The sequence below is a fragment of the Topomyia yanbarensis genome, chromosome 3, assembly GCF_030247195.1.
Source record: "Topomyia yanbarensis strain Yona2022 chromosome 3, ASM3024719v1, whole genome shotgun sequence".
Classification (NCBI taxonomy): domain Eukaryota; kingdom Metazoa; phylum Arthropoda; class Insecta; order Diptera; family Culicidae; genus Topomyia; species Topomyia yanbarensis.
This window is the reverse complement of record NC_080672.1, coordinates 85,664,652-85,689,151: the sequence shown is the minus strand read 5'-3', so window position 1 is coordinate 85,689,151 and position 24,500 is coordinate 85,664,652. Positions and strand designations below refer to the sequence as shown.

General features: G+C 40.9%; 1 protein-coding gene across 4 annotated transcripts in view; it reads right to left on the bottom strand.

Moving 5' to 3' along the window:
- Positions 1 to 1,795: 1,795 nt before the first annotated feature.
- LOC131691306 (proton-associated sugar transporter A-like) overlaps positions 1,796 to 24,500 on the bottom strand; it is a 112,033-nt gene continuing 89,328 nt past the window's right edge. For 2 of the 4 annotated variants that reach the window (XM_058977593.1, XM_058977592.1), the window contains 5 exons: positions 4,397 to 4,652; positions 3,631 to 3,893; positions 3,293 to 3,574; positions 2,310 to 3,229; positions 1,796 to 2,254 (listed from right to left, as the gene is read on the bottom strand). In XM_058977593.1, the coding sequence (XP_058833576.1) occupies positions 2,024 to 2,254; positions 2,310 to 3,229; positions 3,293 to 3,574; positions 3,631 to 3,893; positions 4,397 to 4,521 (1,821 nt within the window). In that variant the 5' untranslated portion in view covers positions 4,522 to 4,652 and the 3' untranslated portion in view covers positions 1,796 to 2,023. Of the gene's footprint in view, positions 2,255 to 2,309; positions 3,230 to 3,292; positions 3,575 to 3,630; positions 3,894 to 4,396; positions 4,653 to 5,168; positions 5,233 to 12,415; positions 12,556 to 24,500 lie in introns of all 4 variants that reach the window. The other 2 variants (XM_058977594.1, XM_058977591.1) reach the window with 2 other exon arrangements.

Below are 24,500 nucleotides of genomic sequence, written 5' to 3'. Positions count from 1 at the left end.
TTTCTTTGATTTTATTTGGGTTGTCCCCAAATCCCCCCCCCCCCCGCTACTGAAATACCATCAAATTTACGTGAAGCTTTAGCAGATGATAAATATAGGGCCCAAAAGGTATTGAAATTTCTCAAGAATATTAAAATTTACAATGATATTTGAATTACGGTTAGGAGAAAACATGCCACGTAACAAATGCAATGTAATTCTGAGCATACTAAATGGACTCGAATGACCAATGGTTAAAAAAGTCCATTTCAAATAAACGAAGGAAAAAAAACCGCGATTTTTTCACTTCTTTTTTCATTCAAACCAATTTATGTATCGTTGATTCAATAAATTTCGTACTTTCACTCACACACTTTTCGCAATTAAAAAACGAAGAAAATGATGTTTGAATTATACATTTCTTTGTTCATTGCATTTTTACCTGCGAAAATTTTTGTTCATTTGTACCCCAGTGCAACGTTTTAGGGTGGAAAACGCAAGTGCAACGTTCTAGGGTTATAATGACTCACAAAAGAAGTATTCACGAAAGATTTGCGTATACATGCATTTCTACTAAATAACTTTCCGGTTGAATAGGGTGGGCACATGCCCCCTAGTGCCTCCCCCTGGAGCCACCAGTGCTTACCATTGCTGGTCGAAGACCAAATTTACAAGTCAGTCAAATGGACCCAGAATCCACTACTTCTTGTTGGTAAATTCGACTCGAAAGGAAACGAACCCCAGAAAACGTTTAGGGTATGTCACTAATTACGAGGCATACGAATGATTTCTTCTACTGATTGGGTCGGATCACCTACTGAACGGATTTCTCGCTACATGATCGGATTTAGCCGTGAATGAGTGTCAATGCGATTCTCGACGATCGCGTTCAGGTGCTAGGTTCATATTATCTACTGTTTCACACTATATAATGGTATCCACGACCCAGACATTGCAGCACCTACTTGTTGAATCTGCAAGCACAATCATCGCAGAACCAGAAAGAGTTTTCGGCAGGACTAAACAACATGTCTCTCTAGTAAAGATCACAGAGTACCGAGAATATAAGAGCAATGGAAACTCGATCCGCAATCACCGCGATCCCGTTAACCCTTAAAGGCGCAAAGCATTTTTTTTTTCAAATTTTCTTAAAATTGTCTCAGCATTAATACGTTACTCTGATAATTTTAAGATGGTTTTCGCAATGTTGTTTTAAAACAACATTGCGCATTTAAGGGTTAACTGAATATTCTGGCAACCAAATGTCAATGCTCTTTTCCAATGCAAAACACACTTTTCGCTATTCGCCTGCAGATGGAGAGCCAAGCGCATCGTAGGATGTATTAGAGCGCGGAATTTTAAAGTACACGCAAGTGCGAGGGTCCATCCGGCAGCAAACAACACCAATAATTGCAATCACTTTTACAAGGTCGTTTTAAACATTTTAAACAACATTTTAACGAACACTTTAATTGCAAATCTGTGCACAGATAGTACGATGAAAGACAAGTAACAAGCGCAAAATCGAAAAAGGCGGGATAGTAGAATTTGCACGTCAAATGTAAATAAAAAATGTCGGGAGATCAGAGGGACTGAGGGAAAATTGGATCTCGGCCTAGACATGACAGACTAAAATGAAGGACATTTGAAGTACAATAAACCACTACTGTAAAATTCGTTGAATTTAAAGATATGTCCAAAATAAAGACGATGGGTAACCATAAAAACTTTAATGACATTTGTGGAGAGTGTTGAAGACGAATTTAGTGAGTCCGTGAGTCCTGTATATTTCTCAAGCAATAAAAGAAACTGGACGAAAGATATCAAAAGCATTCCATTTATAAACCTAACGAGGTGACCTTGAACTTAACCTAATTAACATATCTGTTTTAAGTATCACATTACATTTCAATGAATCTAAAATGTATTATAGACTATTACAGTATGTAGCGATAATATAGCATAACATGAGTAGAAATGATAACAAATCATAAGTGGAATCTGAAGTCCGCTACTGCTGGTGAGATTTGAATTTCCACGATCTTTACAAGTCCATGTAAACCACCTGCGTTGACGAGATAGCTGCCAGGAAACTGCACATTCCGGCAGCGTAGATAACGGCCGTTGTCGACCCGAGCCACGAGATAAACGAACCGAGTCCAAGTGAAACGATAATCTGCGCCACGAAAATCATTCCTCCAACCACAGCGATATCGGTCGCCAGGCCGCGCTTCTTCTCCGGTTCTTGTGCTTTACCCGATTTGTTAGATTTGAACTGAAATGAAGTGATCATTATCTAAGATAGAAATCGTCCGAAACAACTAACTCACCTGTCCCTTAGCGTGGTACTGCCCAAGTAGCAGGAAAGGCATTGTGAATAGTAGCGCATAAACAATTCCGCCGGTAGCACTGAAGACGAAGACAGTCACCTTGTTTGGGAATACTGCCATCAATATCATACCCACCGAATCCAGTAGTAAGCCACCGCAATATACGATTCGGGCTCGAAGGATTTTGATCAGCTTCTCGATCGTGAACGAGTAGCACGAACAGGCCAACGAGTAAATCGCCAAACCGTAGCATCCGTAGCGTACTCCCTCCAAGTACAGCTGATAATCTTCAGATACTGAAGCAGCAGCAGGGTTTCCCTTGAATACTTCTTCGCCAACGAAATCGGTAAAGTACAAACAAAAACTCAAATGGCCCATCCAGCATAACAAATTCGTCAGACAGAGAATCGCAATTGATTTCGGCATGAAGAAGACACTCTTCAGGAAATCCTTTAAACTCATCGAACTCTCCTCATCGTCCGAGTCGGAGTCATCATCGATATCTGGTTCCACGGCACCCTTTTCAATCTCCGTCAAAGCATTGGTAATCATTTGAGGAGCTGGTTGCTCTTTGTTGTCGATCGTCTGAAGTTGCAAGGCAAACGTTTTACTGACGTCTTTGACGTAGAAAATTTTATCATTCATCTTGGCTCGCTCTTGTTTGATGGCGAACTCCGTTAGCGGTTTCAACAGTTCGTCCTTTTCCATCACCGGTAGCGGTATCTCCCGGAAACTGGTGGCAGTGAGCAGTAAACAGATCAGGAAAATAACCCCGACCATGGTGAACACTGTTTTGATACTTCCGCCGAGATACTCCCCGAAGGAGGTACCATCCCAGTTGAAACCGCCGAGGGCATATCCTAAGCTGCCTCCGATACCGGCCATGATGGAGAAGGTGCTGCAAGCACGACCGTGTTGTTCTGTGGACATAAAAGAAATAAGGTTTAAACGTAATCTCGTCGATATTATTGTTTCACTCTTACCTGGTAGACAAACATCTAGCAAATAGGCACGAGCAGGCATTTGGCTTGTATCAGCACTGAAATCCAACAGCAACGTTCCAAGGATGGTGAAGAAAATCGCCCATTTGTAGTTCATTTCGTGTTCGCCTATTTCTTCTTCAATTCGATAGAATTTGTACGACAACAAATCCGTTAAATTGGACTCCAGCACATGGGACAGATTGGTTGGTGTTTCCGGGAGGACTTCTCCCAAATCACCAAGCAGCTGGCCAACGTTTTCACCGTACGGAACTAAGATGCAGCCTGAAATGAATAAATTTGTTATTCGGAATCGAAGCTTTCTATATTATACAACCTACCAATAATCATACTAAACGACAGACCCAACAGAACTGGTCTCCTCCGACCTAGTCTCGATTGGCAGCGGTCACTTATGGTTCCAAGGATGGGTGCGAGGAAGAATCCGACTAGTGGTGAGATGGCCCACACCAAGGTCATCAGCTGATGCTCGACACCAATTCCGAGCAGGATCGGTGAAACGAATGCCGTTTCCGCGGAGTAGACGAACTCAATTCCCATTATGACGAACGATAGTCGCACGAAGTCCCAGCGCGATTTGCTCCTGGAGAGTTGATAAAAATCGTTATTTACTTTGTAAGTAAGTTTGCTGAGCTGTATTTTTACTATAAAATCAGTAGAAAATTCGATAGCGTGTAATACTCTAGTAACCATCATTTTACAATTTGGAGAGAGAGTGCGAGAGAGATTTTAACATTAATAGAGAGAAATACGATCTTGTAAAAGGAATGAGGCGACATCAATATTTATCTGACTCCAGTTAAATATGAGCCTTACAGAAATTGAAATTTTAGTGACAACTTCTTGCATAATTCGAACAATTATTATACAGTGCTACAAAACAAGAAAAGTGAGATGAACTTCTCAAGTGACCTAGTATTGGTTAAGCGTCTAGTCAAATTCAACACAAAACCACGTCTGAATAGTTTAATAGATCCTCAAAATGTTGATATAGGAGGGTTAAACAACGTTTCCAGTGACGGTCCTGCTACAGTATTACGCATCTACCTCAAACCAAAAATTTTCACTATAGTTAAAAACACTCACCGGAACACGTGCGAGTAGTCCTCCTTGTAGCGTCGGGCGTTCTCCTCGCGTACCCGACGCATCTCCCGCACCAGCGGATCATTCCGCAGTCCGGAGTGGAAGTTACCGACCGGTCCGGCAACCATGTTGTTCTCCTCAATGAGCTTCGTATAGGCTGTCGGCGGTTGACCGTTTCTCCAGACCTTTGGCGAATCGTACCTGTCCTGGCCGCTCGGCTGAGGGTTCCTCCAGATCGTACGGCTCTCGAGGAGGCTGACTGCAATGAAATTGAGGGCACATTTTAGCGTTCGCAACATCAGGTTTTGGGAGCGACACCACGGAACCACGGATTAGTTGGATAAGTGTAGATTTTTTGGTCCACGTTGGTGAATGAGGGAGATTAAAGTTTGGTCCCTGGTTAGAAGTATGTTGCCCGACCGTTTGATTAGTTAGGTAAACTGTTGGTTGCAACTGCAGAGAACAATCGCTGATAAGGTTTGCATGCTGTACCGTATGGGCCCGAATACGGGCTATTGCACATTTCCCATAATTAGTTTAATACCATTATTTGATGAAAAAGTAAAATTCTTAGTGATAAATAGCAACACGACTGACTAAAATTTCACCCGATGCGGTATCTCCTCCAGAGATAGGAATGATGACGAGGGTGATAGTTGGATGCAGTACAATGCCACGTTATACGAACGAGCTGCCTCGACGTAATTAACAGTGGTCTTCTCACAAACATTTAGATCATGCATTAACCGTAACCGTACGGAGTTATGGGTCCTACCTTTTATGGAAGCTAACATTCTGTCAAGCTTTCCGTTTTGTTCGTTTCAGGATGTCTGGCACTGCTGATAGAGGAAGAGAAAATGGTTCAACAATAACATAAGCAAAACTTCATGCATGCAATTTCAAAATTATTTTCAGGATAGTAAATAAACTGCAATTTCAATCTACTCCGACGGGACTCGTAAGACTCGGCGCCTTAAGGAGGAGACCAATGTAACTGTTTGGTACGACATTGTTATGAAAATTGGACAGAAAAGAGAAATAATTTCTATACGTGAAATATTAATGCTTTATATGTATCCGAAAGAAGTTGTAATAGATGTCACAATAGAGCATTTAATGTCCTAATGGATTTACGTCGTCAATTATCCTTCAACATATTTTTTAAATAAACTGTGATATTTGTTGGATTTCGGATGGATAAGCACGGTAACTTAAAAATAATATCTACATTACAGAAATGACCGTCAATCCATCACACATTTATTTACGAAATAGCAACCGACCAGCAGCCATATGAGAGAACGCAAGGAAATGACAGATTGACAATCTATAACTGGATAGTACTGGTCACCGGCAAATCATATCGGAATGGTAAGCAGAAAAATATGGTTTACACTGGCAGCATGCGGTGATTTATTTTTATACCTCGCAGCTTTCAACTTTGCGGAAAATTTTAAACGCACTTCAGTGGTTTTAGTACATAATGGCCGTGAAAAACATAATCTAACATGGAAAATGACACCGCGAAATTTGACTAGGAATATTCTTTTTACCGTGTTTGTAAATAATTTCAAAGCATACAAAAAACTAGTTCAAATGAATATTGTTTTTGTGACAGTGAAACTGCAAATTAAACGTAAACGAATTTTATAAACTCTTGGGTTTATATAACCAAAATATAGAAGATGTTTCAATAGGGTAAATTTAACTGTGTTGTAGTTAGTTTATGTCTAATCACAATAAAATACACTACTCCATTTACTAGGGTTGGATTGATCTCAGATTTGCTAGCAAGAGACCATTGCATTGTTTGCATTGTTTACGACGGTCCAAATATGAACGATCAGAAATCAGGAAGCAGAATATATTGGCTCAAATGGTACGTTCACAGTAAAATTACGCGGAATGTATATGAGTGTTTTTCTCGTATTTTTTGATACATCATGGACATTTTTGCAAGATTTCCGTTTATTTGGACTACGAATTAATTTTTGACAGATAATTCGAAGGTCATAATTCCAGTGATTTTCATACAAATTGATCATAGAAGCTTATTGCGTTTTTTGCGAAATTACAAACATTTATTTGGTCAAAGTTAACAAATACAAGATACATAATACAAACATTTTAAAATTTAACACAAAACACATTAAAACTTTGCTCCGCTATTCCTTTGGAACCGATATATCGTCCTGCCACAGAGTCTCTCGGATGATATCTGGATATCAGCCAGCTCCTTCTCCAACTTCAGCTCCGTAAGCACCTCAGCTTCCTCGGAACGTCTCCTGTCATTGATAGCCCAACAGGACGAATTCTCGGAACCTCATCCAACATTCACATTTCCTTCAACCGAAGACTGCACATCAAGAAGACTAGCAACTCTGTCCAGAATCTGGAGACAGTAACAGCAACGCCACTTGTGGGTAAAGGTGGTACTTCCCATAGTGCTGCACACACACAAAGACACTATTACATTAAGCTTCCTACCTTCCCACTGAGACGTCCAAAAATTTGTTTCAAAATCGTTCAACACGGGTCCAACGATGGACGTTCGTTGAACGGTTATTTGGACGTTGTCCAAATTGGTCCAACGAACGTCCGTCATTGGACGATTTTGAAACCAACCGTTCTTAGAGGGTTCTTTCAATAGAGGCGCCACAGACTAACAGACATAACACTCGAAAACAATGCTTCGCTCGCTTTAACGGTCATTTCAAATATATTTGCAGTTGGGATTGTGGCCACATTTGCAATTATGGCGCCACTGACATATGCACAAGCATATGGGGGATAGACCACTAGTGAAAAATCGTTCCCAAACCTGAGGGGTAACCCACCAGCACATGAGTGTTTGGGACCGTGAATAAAAGGTGGAGCTAGTGTTCTGAGAAAATTGCCGGATCGGTGTATTTTGAGGGAATCCCTTCATAGTGTTATGTCTGTTAGTCTTTGGAGGCGCTGTAATCTCTGTCGCTTCTCGTTTGAATGGGGGAAGGAAAGAGATATCAGTCTTCTTAATATGTAGTCTTCGCTTCAACTCTACGGTCAATCGGTGTTATCTGGCAATGTTTTGCGTCATCCAGCAGAAGCGTGACGTAGATTACGGCGACTTGGCGTCAACCCTTGTCATAGACCAGTGTATCTGGGCAGTTGTGGTGTAGGAATTGGTCCGTGGGAACAGTGCGATTCTAGTACAGTTTGAAACGGGTATTTTCCAGAACAGATACATGCAGGTAACGGTAGTTCGGTTGTCGCGACGGTTGGTATAAGCTGCGTTGGCTAGTACAAGGCAACCTTCCATAATGTAGTCGATGGTGTGGCAAATGAGCACGGAAGAAAGTTCAGCTCACCTGAGCTACATGTTCGATGCAGCCCTGTCGAGCGTAGTCCAATGTGCGTCTATTCTCGTTGGTGACATTATTAATTTGCCGAAGAGGTGCACTGCTGTAGTTGTCCAAAATACAACTGACATTGTTAATAAGCGTAGATTTTTCGATATCCAATCGTAGAAAACCATTACTTGCTTGGCACCACGTCAAGCCAGGTAAGTTGAAGTCGCCCAGTATAACAATATCATCAGACGGGGCGGCGATCGAGGCGATAAAAGAAACGGAGGAAAGATGTACATCGATCAGGCTGGAATCACGAATTCTGTCAGGTGGAAAATACACAACACACAGGAACTCGGAGCTCGGAGCTCGCCCACCGGTCATCGTTGATCACTCGGGCTTTTATACCACGGCGAATGGCGATAAGCAAACCACCGCCTGATGTCTTGTGGCTGTTGAGGGCATTGCGGTCACAGTGGTAGACATCGAATGTTGAACCAAATACTTGGCGATACAGAGTACGGCTGTCGATCCACGTCTCGGTCAAGGCGATAACGTCGTAACAGCAACCCGTGGTCGCGAGCAAACCACCAACATTCTGGTAGTAAACCTCGATGTTGTTGGAGGACGGATCAGGTACAGCAGAGAGCGAAGCCATGTTGCCGTGTAGGAAGATCCTTTCGTCAATCCCGCGAACAGTATCGGAACGGTTCACGGTCGCTTGGTCGACTGTGGTGAGGGATTCGAGGCATCCCGAATCAACTGCGTCGCGCCCCAAAATACGACTATCGTCGTCGTCGAGAGAAATGGTTGGCATCTGATAACATGATGTCGGAGCAAAAGGCAAAAAACTGCAAGCGAAGAATGCATCGGCGCTTGAAGTCTTCGGAACAGATGTATACTTGTCATTTGCGGCAAGTTGGAAGACCCTTTCACCCATCCCACACACAGGACCGGGACGACTGATGATCGCTGGCTGCAAGTGCTCGACTGTGGCGCGGGGATCGAGGGCTTCCATAGTGCCAATTGCGGTGCGTCGCAGTATGCGTTGAAACCCGATGGCGGAATGCGGAGAGCAGGAACGGGGTGGTAGCAGCTTACGGCGAGAGTCGTACGATGAGCTAGAAGCGTGAATCGATTCAACCGTTGTATCGTTACAATTTGTATAATACTTGCCGAGAAAGGCGGCTTGGAAGACCCTTTCTCCACCCCCACATACAGGACCGGGACGACTGCTGAACGCTAGTGGTAAGAGCTCGACTGTAGGGGGGAGGGGGAATCAAGGGGTTCCATAGTACCAACTGCGTTGCATCCCAGTATGCGATCGGCATCGATACTCCTTCACAAGGGCGGTGTAGCTTGATATAGTGGCATAACCAATCGTTGCGGAGTCCTCTGCAGGACCATTGATGGGCCGGGTTGCATTAGAGAAGTACATGCTTCTTCTGGAGGCGGTGGAAAATCAGACGGCAGGCTCCAAATGTTCTGGGTACGGCTGTCTTCAAATTCCCTGAACAGTATGCCTTGCGGCCATGTGTCAGGGTTAAGAGCTGCATCACGGTACTTTGGGTGAACTCCAACTTTGAAGGATATGAAGTTCAAAGTACTGACGTCTATGCCTTTTTTAACAAGCGGAATAACCTTTATCTCCTCGTTACAATTTAGTCCTTCTTTAGACATTTTTTCGATAGTCTCTTTGCTAACGCTAGGATGAAAGCGGGAAAGATACATCCAGAGCAACGGCACGGGAGGTGGAACCGTAACAATGTTGCTATTATCGACTAGCTTTCGACCACCAACAAGAATATTGCTCGGATCAGGGTCATCCTCGCGATGACGTTTCTGAGGTGATCGAGAGGTACCGAAGTTTGGCCGGACTGGAGTAGATGTTGAAACCTTTCTAGCGAGGTGCGAAATTTGCTGGTTATTTTTGGATAACTCGGTTCAGCACAGACGTCATCCGTTTTCCCAGCGATAGCAGCGATAACACATCCAAGTGAAGAAACGGTGTCGCGAAAGCGAGCAAACTTCATCAGCTTGACACATTCATTGCACATCCAAAATAAATTTGGGTTTTCCGCAAGTTTTTTTCAAAAACAGCTTGTTGAGTTGTTTACCGCACATATGCACCACATTTTTGCGAAATCCCATACATTCGATGAAGTCGTCATCCTATTTGACGGTTTTTGCGCAGTGATCGTATGCACTTGCCATAATGCGTGCCGATCTGAGAATGCGAACAATAAAAAATAGATGGCGCTGCATTCAGTGGAAAGTTTTGGTGGTTAAGTCACAGAAGTTCACTCAATTGCGTTCTTCGCTGTTTTTTTTTCGCAACACAAAAGTAAACAGGAGACACTTTCACACTGCACAATAACAATGTTAAAAACAAAATTCTCGATCGATTAACACAATAAACAACGATAAAAACTTCACAGATTTCGTCAAAAAGTAAAAATAGTTGGAGCGATTTATGTAAACAATTAATCGGTAGGAATACACTGAACCAAAAAAAATGTAGACTGTGCTGAGAAGTAGACGCCAATCCCCCGAGAACACATACTGAGTTGTCATAACGAAGATGAGGGCCCGTCGACACCAGCTGAAATATTCTCGGGTAAGCAAAAGATAATCGTTGAGGGTCTCTTCCCGAAGCACGATCCAACTACCTGGTCACCGAAACCGTACGGCGAAGAAGAAGGAGCAAACACAGCCGAGTGGCCAGCTACTAATGACAAGCTCAGAGAAGGGCCGATGCGACTAAAATCAAAGCAAGCCCCCGGTCCGGTTGTAATACCAAACGTGGCGCTGAAAGCTGCGATCGTGACATGTTCATGATGCTACCGCTGAGGTCTTTAGATGTTGGCAATTTCCACGAAATGTAGAAGGTACAGAAGCTGGTGTTGCTGCCAAAGTCAGCTGGCTATCGAGCCTCGTATAGGCCAATGCCGCAGCGTTGCACAGAATAATGAGCCAGAACTACATCCAGAGTAGAGTACAGCTGTACCAGACGAACGAAGGGCAGAAGTCCATGCGACTCGCACCGGTGTTTCTCCCATTGTCGGTCCAACTGTTTGGAACGGGATGTACGATGGGGTCTTAACACTGCAGCTACCCGGGAAAGTGAAAATCGTGCGTATCGCGGACGATGTGTCACTAACGGTGATGGGTGAGACTCTTGGAGAACTGGAGGTGTCGGTGACGGAGACAGCTGGATGAAAGGGGTTAAGCCACAAATAGCTCCCCACAAGACGGATGTGTTGTTGGTCAATAACTGCAATACGGTTCAGCGTATACAGATCACCGTCGAAGGGCACGTGATTACAACGAAGTGTGCACTCAAGCAATTGGGAGTAACAATCGACGACCGGTTAAGCTTTAACAACCATGTTGATTACAACTGCGAAAAGTCGGTCTGTTATCTAGTGTTTCGTCATCGATACTGCGATATGGGGTTCCAACCTGGGGTGCGGTGCTTGCAGAACCTCGAAAAGCTGAACAGGACGTTACGGCTGGCGGTCGTACGATTGCGTACAGGAGGAAGTATGCGGTATCGCCGAGATGAGGAGGATATCAAGTGCTACAATCAATGAAACGCCAGAAAAGTAAGGAAGATGATGCGAATCGATTCGATGGTGACGTGGCAGCATGAATGGTTCAATATGGAGAAAGGAAAATGGATCTACCGGCTCATCCAAACCTGTCGACGTGGGTCAATAGAAAGCATGGCGAGATGACCTTCAGAAAGTGTCTTCATCGGTTCGGATACGCAACGTCACCATTGTTTCCGAGGAGACACCGGAGCATGTGGTCTTCGAATGTCTGAGATTTGAAGCGAAGGAGCTACTTAAAATGGGAGAATCGGGCATCAACCCAGATAATTTATCCTACAAAATGACAAGCGATGTAAAGACGTGGAAAGCAGTCAATAGAGTTATGATGTAGATCATGACCGTCTTACAGAGGAAACGGCGTGATGAACGTCGAGTAACGATTCCGGGAGAGCAATCACCACCAGCGAAGTCTCCGCAGGAATAAGCTAGATCCACCGCAGAGAACTAGTCGAGTAGACTGCAACAGAGCACCGAGCATGGGTCGTCGAAACGCCAGCGAACCGGACGCCATGCTCTATCCGGAATTGGTAGACCAACCACGGCACCCGACCGGTTGTTCTGATAGAAATATTGCGAAAACCAAAGAAGAATCGGTATTGGGAGAATTTCTTTCGCCAGGGAACTCTTCGTCAGCGTAAGCTAGATTGACCGCTGGAGACTAGACTAAGTAGACTGCGACGAGACACCACCAGTCGCGCGTAATCGGGGCACTGACGTAGAAAAATGCTCGACCCTGTATCTCTTAAATATTTCTCATTATTTTGTCAATTGAGTACATGTGTACAATGGAGACGATTGTTGTCTTTCTATAAAAATCTTATTTTCCCAAATGTCATTTTCCCGACCGAAACACACTGTTTTTTAAAGATAAGAATATGCTAATAGTTGAGAAGGATCTCATTTAAATTTAAAATTATGATAATTTTACTTATTGAATATATTAAACAACAAACAATCAAAACTCAAAGAATCACTAGAAAAAACATATTAAGGTAGCAAACCAAATAAACAAATGATTAATTAGTTCTTTTGGCTAATCAAGACTAAAGCCACACCTGTTAGGTTATTTCGGCTATTACCTGTTTTATCTATATGTATTCGAATCAACAATCTATAATCTAATCTCTTTGCTAATTATCGTGTTTGTTTTCTTCTTTTGAAAAGTGTCTCTGCTTGCAAACTCTTCGGTACCTCTGAAGCGGCTGTGCGTAATTTCGAGCTGGAATTGTTTTAAAACATCCGTAAGAACTCAGATACTTGGGAAATAATTGGGAAAATACTATTCTGGTAATATGTAATTGTTAAATTAAATTTGTGGTTATATAGTGTAACTTTAATAATAGATAATGCGCATCATAAACTAAGCACAATTTTGAGATCTTTTTAGGGGATTCAACCGGCTGTAATGAAGGCTGTTAAAGTTATTTTTCAAGTTCATAGCCATAGTCATAGATTTGGTATATTCAAGTGTATTTATTTACAGTTCATATATTTTTGATGTTTTCTAGTTAATTTCAGAATTTGAACCACGTCAAGCAGCAAATAAGCGGTCGAAGTCCTGCTACAAGCCATCAAATCCATCAAACTCGATAAGAAGGCCCTGGAATCAGGAATCAGAATATATTGGCTAAAATGGCAAGTTCTCCATTTGTAGTCGGGGATTTGTGCATGGCCGTGCCTTCTCATCATTTCCTAAGCGAAAGGAAAGAAGGAGGAGGGAGGAAGTATAATCGGAAGGGTGGGAAAAATAACAGTGCAAAAACATACAACAGGTAAAGGGCGAACACGAAATTATTGCGACACCGAAAATGTCATGCCAATTTTCTTAAAATGTTTGAAATCAAACCAAAATTTTGGGGTAGTTTTATACATATATTTACTTCAAAAATCAAATGAAAAGTTAATCGATGGAGCCTTGAGTAAATAGTAAAAAGTAAAATTGAACTCATTTTCGCTTGATGCCCTCCATCAAAGTCTTTACAGTGTCATCCGGTACCAGTTTCTCAGTTTTTTCCCATTTTCTTAACATGTCCTTCTCGTCTTTGACTGTCTTCTTGCTCTTCCGAAGCTCCCGCTTCATCATTGCCTAGTACTGCTCCACCGGGCACAGCTCCGGACAGCGGATTCATGTCCTTTGGAACAAAATAGACAGAATTGGCCTTATACCACTCCAGGACACTTTTAGAATAGTGGCAAGATGCCAAATGTGGCCAAAATAGCGGAGCTTCGTCGAGCTGTTGCAAGAACGGCAAAAGGCGCTTCTCGAGGCACTCAGATTTGTAGACCTCGCCATTTACTGTACCCTTTGCAACGAAAGGCTCACTCCTCAGTCCGCAAGAGCAGATGGCCTGCCAAATGAGATATTTGGAGGCGAACTTCGACATTTTCTTCTTCTTAAATTTGTCGTTCACATAGAACTTGCTCTTGCCGGTGAAAAACTCCAACCCCGGAATTTGCTTAAAATCGGCTTTTATATACATTTCATCGTCCATCACACAACAGCCATATTTTGTCAGCATCTTCTCGTAGAGCTTCCGTGCCCGAGTTTTAGCCGTCGATTGTTGCCGCTTATCGTGGTTTGGGAAGTTCTGTACCTTGTATTTATGTAGTCCAGCTCTCTTCTTTGCATTCTGGACGTAGCTCTGCGACATGCCGATCTTTTTAGCCAAATCATGGCTTGAGACGTTGGGATTTGCTTTAATCATCCGCTTCACCTTTCTCTCCGTCTTTTTGTTCTCCGGTCCCGGTTTTCTTCCAGCTCCTTTGCCGTGGTCCAACGTCAACCGCTCCTGGAACCGCTTCCACACTCTGGAGACAGTTGAATGGTGAATGTTCAACATTTTCCCCAACTGCCGGTGCGACAGGTCAGGAAATTCCAGGTGTTTGGAAAGAATTTGTTCTCTCGACTCGCGTTGATTAACCTCCATTTTCGTTGTATCGAGTAACACGACTTCGAGTTTGACAGCATGTAAACAATACACATCAATGAGAAGGTGTGTAAAATTTGGTTGATTTTTACCCAATGGTAAAAAAGTTATGCCCTGTTGAATGTGTCGCAATTATTTCGTGTTTAAGTATAACTCATACCTAAGTAGTTCAAATCGCCTGCCATAAAGCCTAAAGCTCTGTATCACCTTGGATAAGAAACTTTAGTATGTCTCTGAGTTCCAGTCGTCCAAACACGGTGTTGTCTATGTAAAGACGGCCGAAAATTCGAAATCGCAACTGCTGGGCAGTTGCATAGTTTCGTAGTCGGATTCACGAAGATCACATTAAAAGACTGAATAGTTGTCATGTGATAATTGAGTTTCCAGTGGCAAGCTAAAGCGCTGGTCAGAATGCCGCAGTGAAGTTTCGAAAAATGTAGGAGATTTTTCGAAATAACAGGGCACGGTTGTTCTGGGAACGCTTTTGTTTGGCGACACGTTTGTGGATTTCTCCAGTAATTGTGGTGCTCGGACGAAGCCCAGGTCCGTTTTTTCTCTTATCCAACTTGTCGAAATTGGCAGGGCGGGCTCAGGACCAACGAGTATCTGCCCTAGCCAAATCGTCGCTTTAGGATCGGCATGCGATCACTAGCTTGGACCGTGATTTGTCCGAATTAAGGGTATTGATTGCAGCCTTACTATCGGAGCAGAAGTTTATAACTTTGCCGGACAAGCTCTGTTGGACGGCCGATTGTATTGCCGATTGCCCCGCACATAATCGCGAAGGTTTCTGCTTGGAATACAGTACAGTATCTACCCTTCGAGTGAGACTGCTCCAATCTCATTTTTAATGTGTGTAAGAAATGAAACTGTCGATTTGAAATGCCACTAGCCAGTGGCATTGTGCTCTTAGACGGCCCTCCGGTCTGCTAGCAAACGCTTTAAGGGCCTAGTGTACAAACTTCTGGGAAACAAACTTGGATTCAATTGTGATTCAAGAATGCGAAGGTGATTTTCGACTTATTTTCATTTAAATGTTGACACAGGTATTTTGGGAAAGTTTGTTCTAGCTTGTATGTCTGTTCTCTTTGCTTACACTATGAATCTGCATTAGTTTTGCTTCATAATTTCCTTGGTGGCCCACAACCAGAACAGAAATTTGCTAGTTACTGACGAGATGAATTAAAAACATAACAAATAAAACTTAATTTAGAAATTTGTTGGTTCGAATGTTCAGAAAATTTCTCTTAATTTTGATTTAAATAGTATCAATACACTATCTACGGCGGATCGATAGCTTTTTGGTCAACTTTTCAAATGGCATTTAGATCTTGGCATTTGAATGATTGAAACAAATTTTATTGGTAGAAAACAAAACCCGGTCCACCAACCGAAGACACTTGTATTTACAGATCCTCCACAAATAACAGTTCAAACATTCAGAATCGTGGTAGTCATTTCTCGAAAACAAAAGCTGATTAACCACATTTCACTTTCCTCATATATGTTCAATGTTTTCTCAACCGGTCATAGGTCATTTGTCTGAAGGCTCTTTGAGTATAACGTCTGTTGAGAAATTAATCTCAAAATCATTCTGCAAAATAGGAAACAAGACAAACGTATACGAAAAAGAGAGAGAGAGAGAGAGAGAGAGAGAGAGAGAGAGAGACAGACAGACAGACAGAGAAAGAGGAGCGGGGAAATGCTACCGCCTTATCGTTGAAAGCTAATTAATAATCCCTATTGATAACGTTTAATATGGCGGCTCTATAGTTACTGTTAGTAGTTCAGACGGTGAGACGCTTTGGCTTAGAAGTTTACATTATTAAACTAATGGTAAATAGTTTACTCATTTGTTTCTAGCGCGTGGCTACAATCAATTACATACACACTACCGGATTCCCGACAGTAGTATCAAAACAATTTCTCATTCAGGATGTTGTTCAACTTTGCTTCACAATCGACAGACGACGGACGGCGGAGACTTTGCATCACACGCTGATTATAGACAAATATGTACCATTCGTATTAATGGTTAGCTCATTATCGGCAAATCATGGCTAATAGAAATAGAAAATTTAATGATGGATACATATTTCAGAGCGATTCCCTTACGAACATAAAACGGTAATCAAAACTGATCAGAATCACATAAGCATGTTTGAAAAAAAAAAATATTTTTTTATTTACCATTAAATATCCTTAATTCTTTTAGTTATTAGAAATACTTATTCGAATTGATATAATCAACACCCCCCCCCCCCAGAAGTCGTGTTTCTGGCTCACAAATCGAGTATGTAACCGCTAATGTTTATAGACGATTTCGCCGCAGTGGCGGTGCCCTCAGTGCACTACTGCCACAGACGGAGGGTTAGCATGTATTTATAAATACAGTAGTTATGCTGCCTAAGCTCGACTCCTGCCAGCAGAAGACAAAAGATTAGCCCGTCAGATTTTAAGCCTGTTACTAATTATCCCCCTGCTTGTTGTTTTCCGATCTGTATATTTCACATCCTTGCTCTCACTTGAGTACTATGGCTCTAAATTTTCACAACTTTCCCTACTCAGTAATCTTTAGCTAATTGTAAGTCGTTAAAAAAAAGTAAAAAAGACACTATAAGTTTATTAAAATTCCCATTCCAATGCCGAACAATACAGTCTCAAAATTATGCTATTACTAGAATTAAAACACGATTCGCTTACTAACCGACACACGACTTTGAACGAAACGCACAACCTCCTACGTAGGGAGAAAAATTCACTGATTTACACTCAAATTCAATTACATCCTCACAACATCAGCTTGTCAAATTGTCTTCGGAATATTTCCGCTTCCATCAGATCCACCCGATGGAAAAGCGTAATCAGCACTGACAATAAGATTTGCGAGCACTTGCTGGCAGATCAATGCGTCTTCTATCCAACATCGATGCCTAGCCCACATTAGCAGGCAGAGCCTATACGGTCATCGGTCATCGTTGAGCTCCTTTATAACAGAGCGGCCACGACCAGTTTTCGCAATCAGTTCCCTCCGAGTTTATGAAATCATAGTTTTGCATCACACGTCCATCGGAGATCTTCAATAATTGATAGTGGAATAGTTGATACAGTAGTGGAACTGATTAGTGCATGTTGCATTTCCGGGCCCATCCCAACTGATTTATGTGGGGGAAAATGTGAGCATATCCACAGATAACAGACAGATATTTGGTATATTGGTAAACACTAGAGCAAATAGCGTTCGACCGTTTCCCAATGTTGAAAGTTCACACATCACAGCTCGTCGCTGTTGTGCTATCTTATGACAAGCGCCATTTAGCCCATTTCGAGAAAAACGATTTTTAAAGTTTGAGATTGAATATCTTGAAACTTATAAATTGATGCCTCTATCTATTCTGCATTAATCTCTCAAATATTACGAAAATCGTTGACTATGTTGCGAGTTTTTACTATGAATGTAAACAAAAGTCGCACTCACACGTGTCATAGGCGTGTATTGGTGACAAAATTTGTATGACGTGTCATAATCGTGCATGGAAATTTTCCATACAAAAAATCATCAATTTTTAACTTTTATTCATATCCTTGCGTTACAATCGGTGAAATGCATTTTAAAGGAAATGAGTCAGGGAATCTAGAAAAAAATGTTATTTTTGGTTACAGTGTTGCCAAATATCCTTTATTTTCACTTTAAAACTAAAACTGTGTTTTTCTCACAACTCGTGTAATTTTCTTTTGAAAATGTTTATGCCATTGTGTTCCTCAGACATTTTCACACATAAAACACCTAAAACTTCAATATAACTTGAGCAAATCCCTAGATACAGTGATTTGAAGCAAAAAACTCACAATTTCTCATCATGTTTCTCGCTATATCTATGTAACCAAATAGAATTTCAAAATTTTGAAAGCGCCGCTTTGTAGAGATTTTTCAAACAAGTAATGTGGCATATCTAACTCAGTTTACACCAAAATGGCGTTTGTCATAAGATAGCACAACAGCAACGAGCTAATTTTGTTCTAGTCTAAACGTCTGAAATATGTGTTGTCGTTAAGTGAAAGCCTTATCTACAAAATAAGGCATTCATCATGCCAATTTTTATCATGTTAATTGAGACCTAGCATAGTTCAATTGACCAAATTACTACCAATTTTTTGGGATAGAATACAGGCAAGCAAACGTCGGTGTGATTGCGACAAAATTCTTCTATCACTCTGACCCGAAAGAACCACTATAAACTGCTCTTCGCTGGATATTTTTTGTCTATATTCATGTCAATGTCTTTTTATACTCCGAGAGTCAAGAAAACAAAATAATGAAAATAGATTTTCATCTCAACATAGGCGCGTTTCACCCTAACGTAAGCTCAGCAGTTAACCCTCCAAAACTCGTGTTATTGGCTCAATAAATAAGTAACCTCTGTCCGCTGGTGTTCGAGGACGATTCCGCCACAGTAACTGAACACTGAACTGAACACTGATAGCTGGAATTATTAGCTAATGGAATATTTTAACAAATTAATTGCCCCTCGACGGCTTGAACTACTGCACAGTAGAATGAAAACTTAGCAAGAATTTGAGTGAGTTATAGAATTTGCGTTTCAATTTAGTCTCATCAGAATCCGATACTAACTTAGTGACAAGACTAAGCTAGCGACGGATTGAGTCTAGCTCTAAAAACGAAAACACGATTTGTGTTTTTGAACAAACCCCCAGTCCTGTATGATGTCCCGCGAAAGGAAGGTGATAACGCGCTAGCTAATGCTGTCACTAAGTTAGTGTCGGATTCTGATGAGACGAACTCGAAACGCAAATTCCATAACCAATTTAGTTATAAGTTTGTGGTCGTACTGCGCAAAGGTGGTTTTAAACGATTTTCTACTTAGTGGAAAAAATAGTTTTTATTTACATTTTTCTCCACTGAGGGGAAATAGGGTGATGAGCCTATTTGCGCCATGTTTCTATTATCATTTGAAGCCGTTGGTTAGAGCAGTGTCTGCCATCTTTGTTCAACGCATTGAGTCAAATGGTAGCGCAACAATAGGGGCACTCGATTCGAGTTTTCATTGTGCTCAAACACGAGAATTTTACTGTTTTCAACGCATTTGTGATATTATATTGGTTCTTAACAACGAAGCAAAGCGGTTGATGTCAATTTTTACGCATTCCATTGATTGTAAGGCAAGAAATTACCGAATTAGTGAGGCACCTTGCTTAGTATGGTGAAAATAGGCTCATCACCCTATAACGTATTGAAGAATTTTAGCTTCTTACACGGAAAAAAATGTTCAAAAAATCACAAATAAAGCGCTACAAACTCTGGGACAACCACATTTTGTGTTACGAAAACAGGACCGTGAACAAAAATTATGTGTTTTATAATTACGTTCTATTTCCCTTCAGTAACGCCTATATAAAGGGCGAACACGAAATTATTGCGACACCGAAAATGTCATGCCAATTTTCTTATAATGTTTAAAATCAAACCAAAATTTTAGGGTAGTTTTATACATATATTTACTTCAAAAATCAAAAGAAAAGTTAATCAATGGAGCCTTGAGTGTAAAATTGAACGCATTTTCGCTTGATGCCCTCCATCAAAGTCTTTACAGTGTAATCCGGTACCAGTTTCTCTGTTTTTTTTCCATTTTCTTAACATGTCCTTCTCGTCTTTGACTGTCTTCTTGCTCTTCCAAAGTTCCTGCTTCATCATTGCCCAGTACTGCTCCACCGGTCGAAGCTCCGGACAGTTTGGCAGATTCATGTTCTTTGGAACAAAATGGACAGAATTGGCCTCATACCACTCCAGGACACTTTTAGAATAGTGGCATGATGCCAAATCTGGCCAAAATAGCGGAGCTTCGTCGTGCTGCTGCAAGAACGGCAAAATGCGCTTCTCGAGGCACTCAGATTTGTAGATGTCGCCATTTACTGTGCCCTTTGTCACGAAAGGCTCGCTCCTCAGTCCGCAAGAGCAGATGGCCTGCCAAATGAGATATTTGGAGGCGAACTTCGACATTTTCTTCTTCTTAAATTAGTCGTCCACATAGAACTTGCTCTTGCCGGCGAAAAACTCCAACCCCGGAATTTGCTTAAAATCGGCTTTTATATACGTTTCATCGTCCATCACACAGCGGCCATATTTTGTCAGCATCTTTTCGTAGAGCTTCCGTGCCCGAGTTTTAGTTGTCGATTGCCGCTCATCGCGGTTTGGGAAGTTCTGTACCTTGTATGTATGTACTCCAGGTCTCTTCTTTGCATTCTGGACGTAGCTCTGCGACTTCCCATCCTTTTAGCCAAATCACGGCTTGAGACAATGGTAAAAAGGTTATGCCCTGTTGAATGTGTCGCAATAATTTCGTGTTCGCCCTTTAATGCTTTTATTAGTGAAAGTATTTGTTTTAGTTTTGTGAACTTCACGATTTGCTCCATGTCATTACCAAATCGATTTTCTATACGTAAAGCATTTCACAACTTTATGAAAAACATTAATAAAACCAAAGATTGTTTCGTGATTCAAAAATTTAGAAAAATTATTCAGAGTTCAACCATAGGACATGAACTGATTCACGATTTATTACAACTTGAACATGGTCTGGTTTTCGTGGTTGTGAATTAGTTCACAAAATTAAAGCATATTTTTTCGTGAACTATTTCTCGAAACTCGGAATATCATTCTTGAATCCTTTCAATCATCGTGAACTAGTTCATTATTCCTACTACATTATCTGTACTCGATTCACGATTCATTATCTGTACTCGTAAAGTAGTTCACAAAATCATAAAGTATTCATCTATACGTGAAATGATTCATAATTTCGAGCGAATTTATTACGTCTCACCATTCGCGCTCGTGGAATAGTTCACAAAATCATGAAATATTTTTTGTGTGTTCGTGAACTAGCTCATGATTCCTAGTATAAGGTCCAACTAACCGCTCGTGCTCGTAAAATTGTTTACAAAATCGGAAAAAACCTTCAAATATTCGTGAATTGATTCATGATTCCAAGCGAATTAGTCATGACTGTCCATTCGTACTCGTGAATTAGTTCACAAAATCATAAATATTGTACATGTATTCGTTAACAGTTCACAAAATCATAGATTGTTATTCTTAGATTCATGAACTGGTTCATTTCGGCAAAGATACTTAAATCATAAAGTCGCGCTAGTGCACTGAGTGAACGCTGCTCTGAAAAACTAGCGAAATCGTCTTAGGCCATTCCGGAGGGTTAACTTTCGGTTATTTTAGTTGGTATACTTTTTAACAAACCAGTGTATCCCCAAATTATGACCAAGAATCATAGCAAAAACCAAACATGTCCAGGAAACAACCATAGTAACCAAACCAAAGATTGGAATGTAATTATTCAATTATTTATTTATTATTCATAATTTTAGAAACATGGTCATGATTTTCGCAAATCTACCAGTTCACGAAATCATGATTTTCAGTTCATGACTTTAGTGATGCATTTTTTTCTGTGTTGTAAAACGAAATAACTTAGCTTTATTATATGTTCAGGAAGAGCTTTTCTACTTTGCAAGACTTTTCTTTCCGTTTAAATGGCAGATAGTGTGGTTCTAGTATTAGTATGGATTGTACTTTTCAACGTTATATTGAAACCACGCATACAAAGCTGTAGTGATTACATATTCAGTTAAAGATCATCTCTTTTTAAAATCTACAAAAACAACAAAAATGATTTGGAATGGTTAACAATCAAAACAAGATAGTTTATGTATTTTCACGAATACCAAGACCAATAAAGTAAAATCAGTTAGAAACTGGTCTACAAACGTAACTGTAGCCACCAATAACGATTTCAATTAGGTTAGGTTTTTTAAAGTAATATCCGAAGCAAACAAATTTCACAGAGTTACGTGAATTTTTTGATGAAAAATGTGCTATTATTTAGACTCCCCATGAAATTACCCCATAGTGTGTCGTTGTTAAATTCTAGCGAAATCATCTTAGAGTTCCAGGCGGTTGCTCACATGAAGGCACATAAAACACAGTCTACCTTCTCATCTCGCCCTGGACGAAAACTAAAAAGTAAAGTAGCCAATTTTACCTACTAACTTGTCCGAATTATGTTGCTATTAATTTTCCGTGAGACTATCGATTCGGGAAGTGGAACAATTATTAAAAGTGCAGATTGAGCTCAATCTGGCAGAGATTAACCCTACAAATGCACCATATCCGCCAAAATCGTTTTCAGTTTAAATTTCATAAAAAATGGTTAAATCTGTATAGTATATTCAACATGTCTATTAAATCTGTATTCTGTGACAGGTCGGTATGTGCGCTTAAAAATCTGTAACGAACGCGAGCGAAGGTAGATTAACACTGTGAGACAGAAAACAACTTATGTGTGCTGTGATTGTATATTGTTTTTCGGAAAGTGAAAGTGCTTAATAGATGCGGAGAATTAAAAAAGGTATATTTCATAGTTCAAACTGTTCCGACTAAAGAGAAATAAAATTTGATAACTACTGTATCATCAAATCTTCACAGAACGCCACCGCGGCTCTTCAAAATACATAGACAATAATTGAATTATTCTCTACTTGCATCGGAGTTCATGATCATCTGGAAGAGCTCACATTATAATGAACTAAACACACGATTTCGTGGAATAAGCATTTATTAGCGCTGAGTTCCCCCACGGAAGGAACGGTTAATCACTCGGGCGTGTGAAAATTATGCTATTAGCAGTCTCAGTGAAAAGCGACACTCATTGAGTTGCGGCTCTCAGATGAATAAGCAACAGCAGAGCGATTCATCGCGTATGTATCTCACACGTTGGATTCATCATCGACAAGCATTGAACTTGAGCGACAATTTATTTACTTTATTGATACGATTATGATCACAACTTTTTACTTGAGGCGGGCACAGCTTGGTTTGTAAATAAAAAAAAACTTTATTTTATACATCAATACAAACACGTATCAGGGCAGGTGCCCCAGTGATCTTTTTATCGGCCACAATATCAGTCATCAGTTTTCCTAAGTAGTGCGGCGGGTATCCATACGTCGACCCGAGCATACAAGGAGGCGTTTGCCAATGTATCAAGTTCACAGCGAATGGAAGGAAAGGAGAATGGAAATATAATAAATCACCGGTATAAACTGGTTTTGGAGATGGTATTAAGCGATCTCCAACATAAATGGCCGGGACCCACTCTGTCTGTCATGTAGGATTTTCGATTGATTGAAACCGGTGTAGTGGAGTATACTGGAATTGCACCATTTTTGCACTTTCTAGCAGAAAATTGTGTATGTTCCATTGACACTTCTGCTAGAAAGTGCAAAACCAGTGCACTCCACTACACCGGTACACATCAATCGAAAATCCCATTAGTGAAAATGCACTGCAATTCTGTACCAGCTGCTCGCGGCACCGGCCAACAAAAAAAATTCTCCCAGCTCAGATGGCGCTGCTGCTGTCAAAGTATTTGGAATTTTCCATTCCAAAATTGCTTCAACACGAATTTACTCGGTCGCGCGATCGAACAGCATATGATCAGGGGTGCGGCCGTTACGGCTGAATGAGGGAAGTAAACATTGCATCGTTGCCTCCCAAGCATTAAACGAAAACTGGTCCAATCCGACGAAGACCGACGAGATTTATTCATTTTATTAATAGAAACTGTTTATCTTGAATCGTCCCCCAAACCGGTTTTACGGGAGGGAGGGAATAAGTTGCAATGAATATGTATGACAATCCTGGAAGAAAGCAATGCTATCAAATCGTTTCATTATTAATAAGTACAGGGAAGAGGTGTCGTCCGTGGAGAACAGATAAGCGAACATGCTGTCTTGAGTCAGCTGGGCAGACAACCAGCGTACCAGTTGAAACTGGATTGTTAAGGTGACAGCCACGAATTAACCCCTGTAGTGTCGCAAACGATGACACTGATCTGTATGGTTCACTTGAATGTGCATTTTTGAAAAAGTGAAACCTGTTCTTGATTAATTTGTTGTAGACAGTTGGCAAGTAACCCTTAAATGGACAATGTGGTTTTAAAACATTACAAAAAATATCTCAAAGTTCCATGCTATATTTCTCCTTAGAGGAGAAAAAATTCGGTAAAAGCTATTTTTTCTCCATTAAGGAGAAAATTGTTTAAAACCATCTTTGCACGTGAAGGGCACAAAACCTATAACTAAATTAGCTATGGAATTTGTGTTTAGACTGCGTCTCATCAGAATCCAACATTAACTTAGTGAG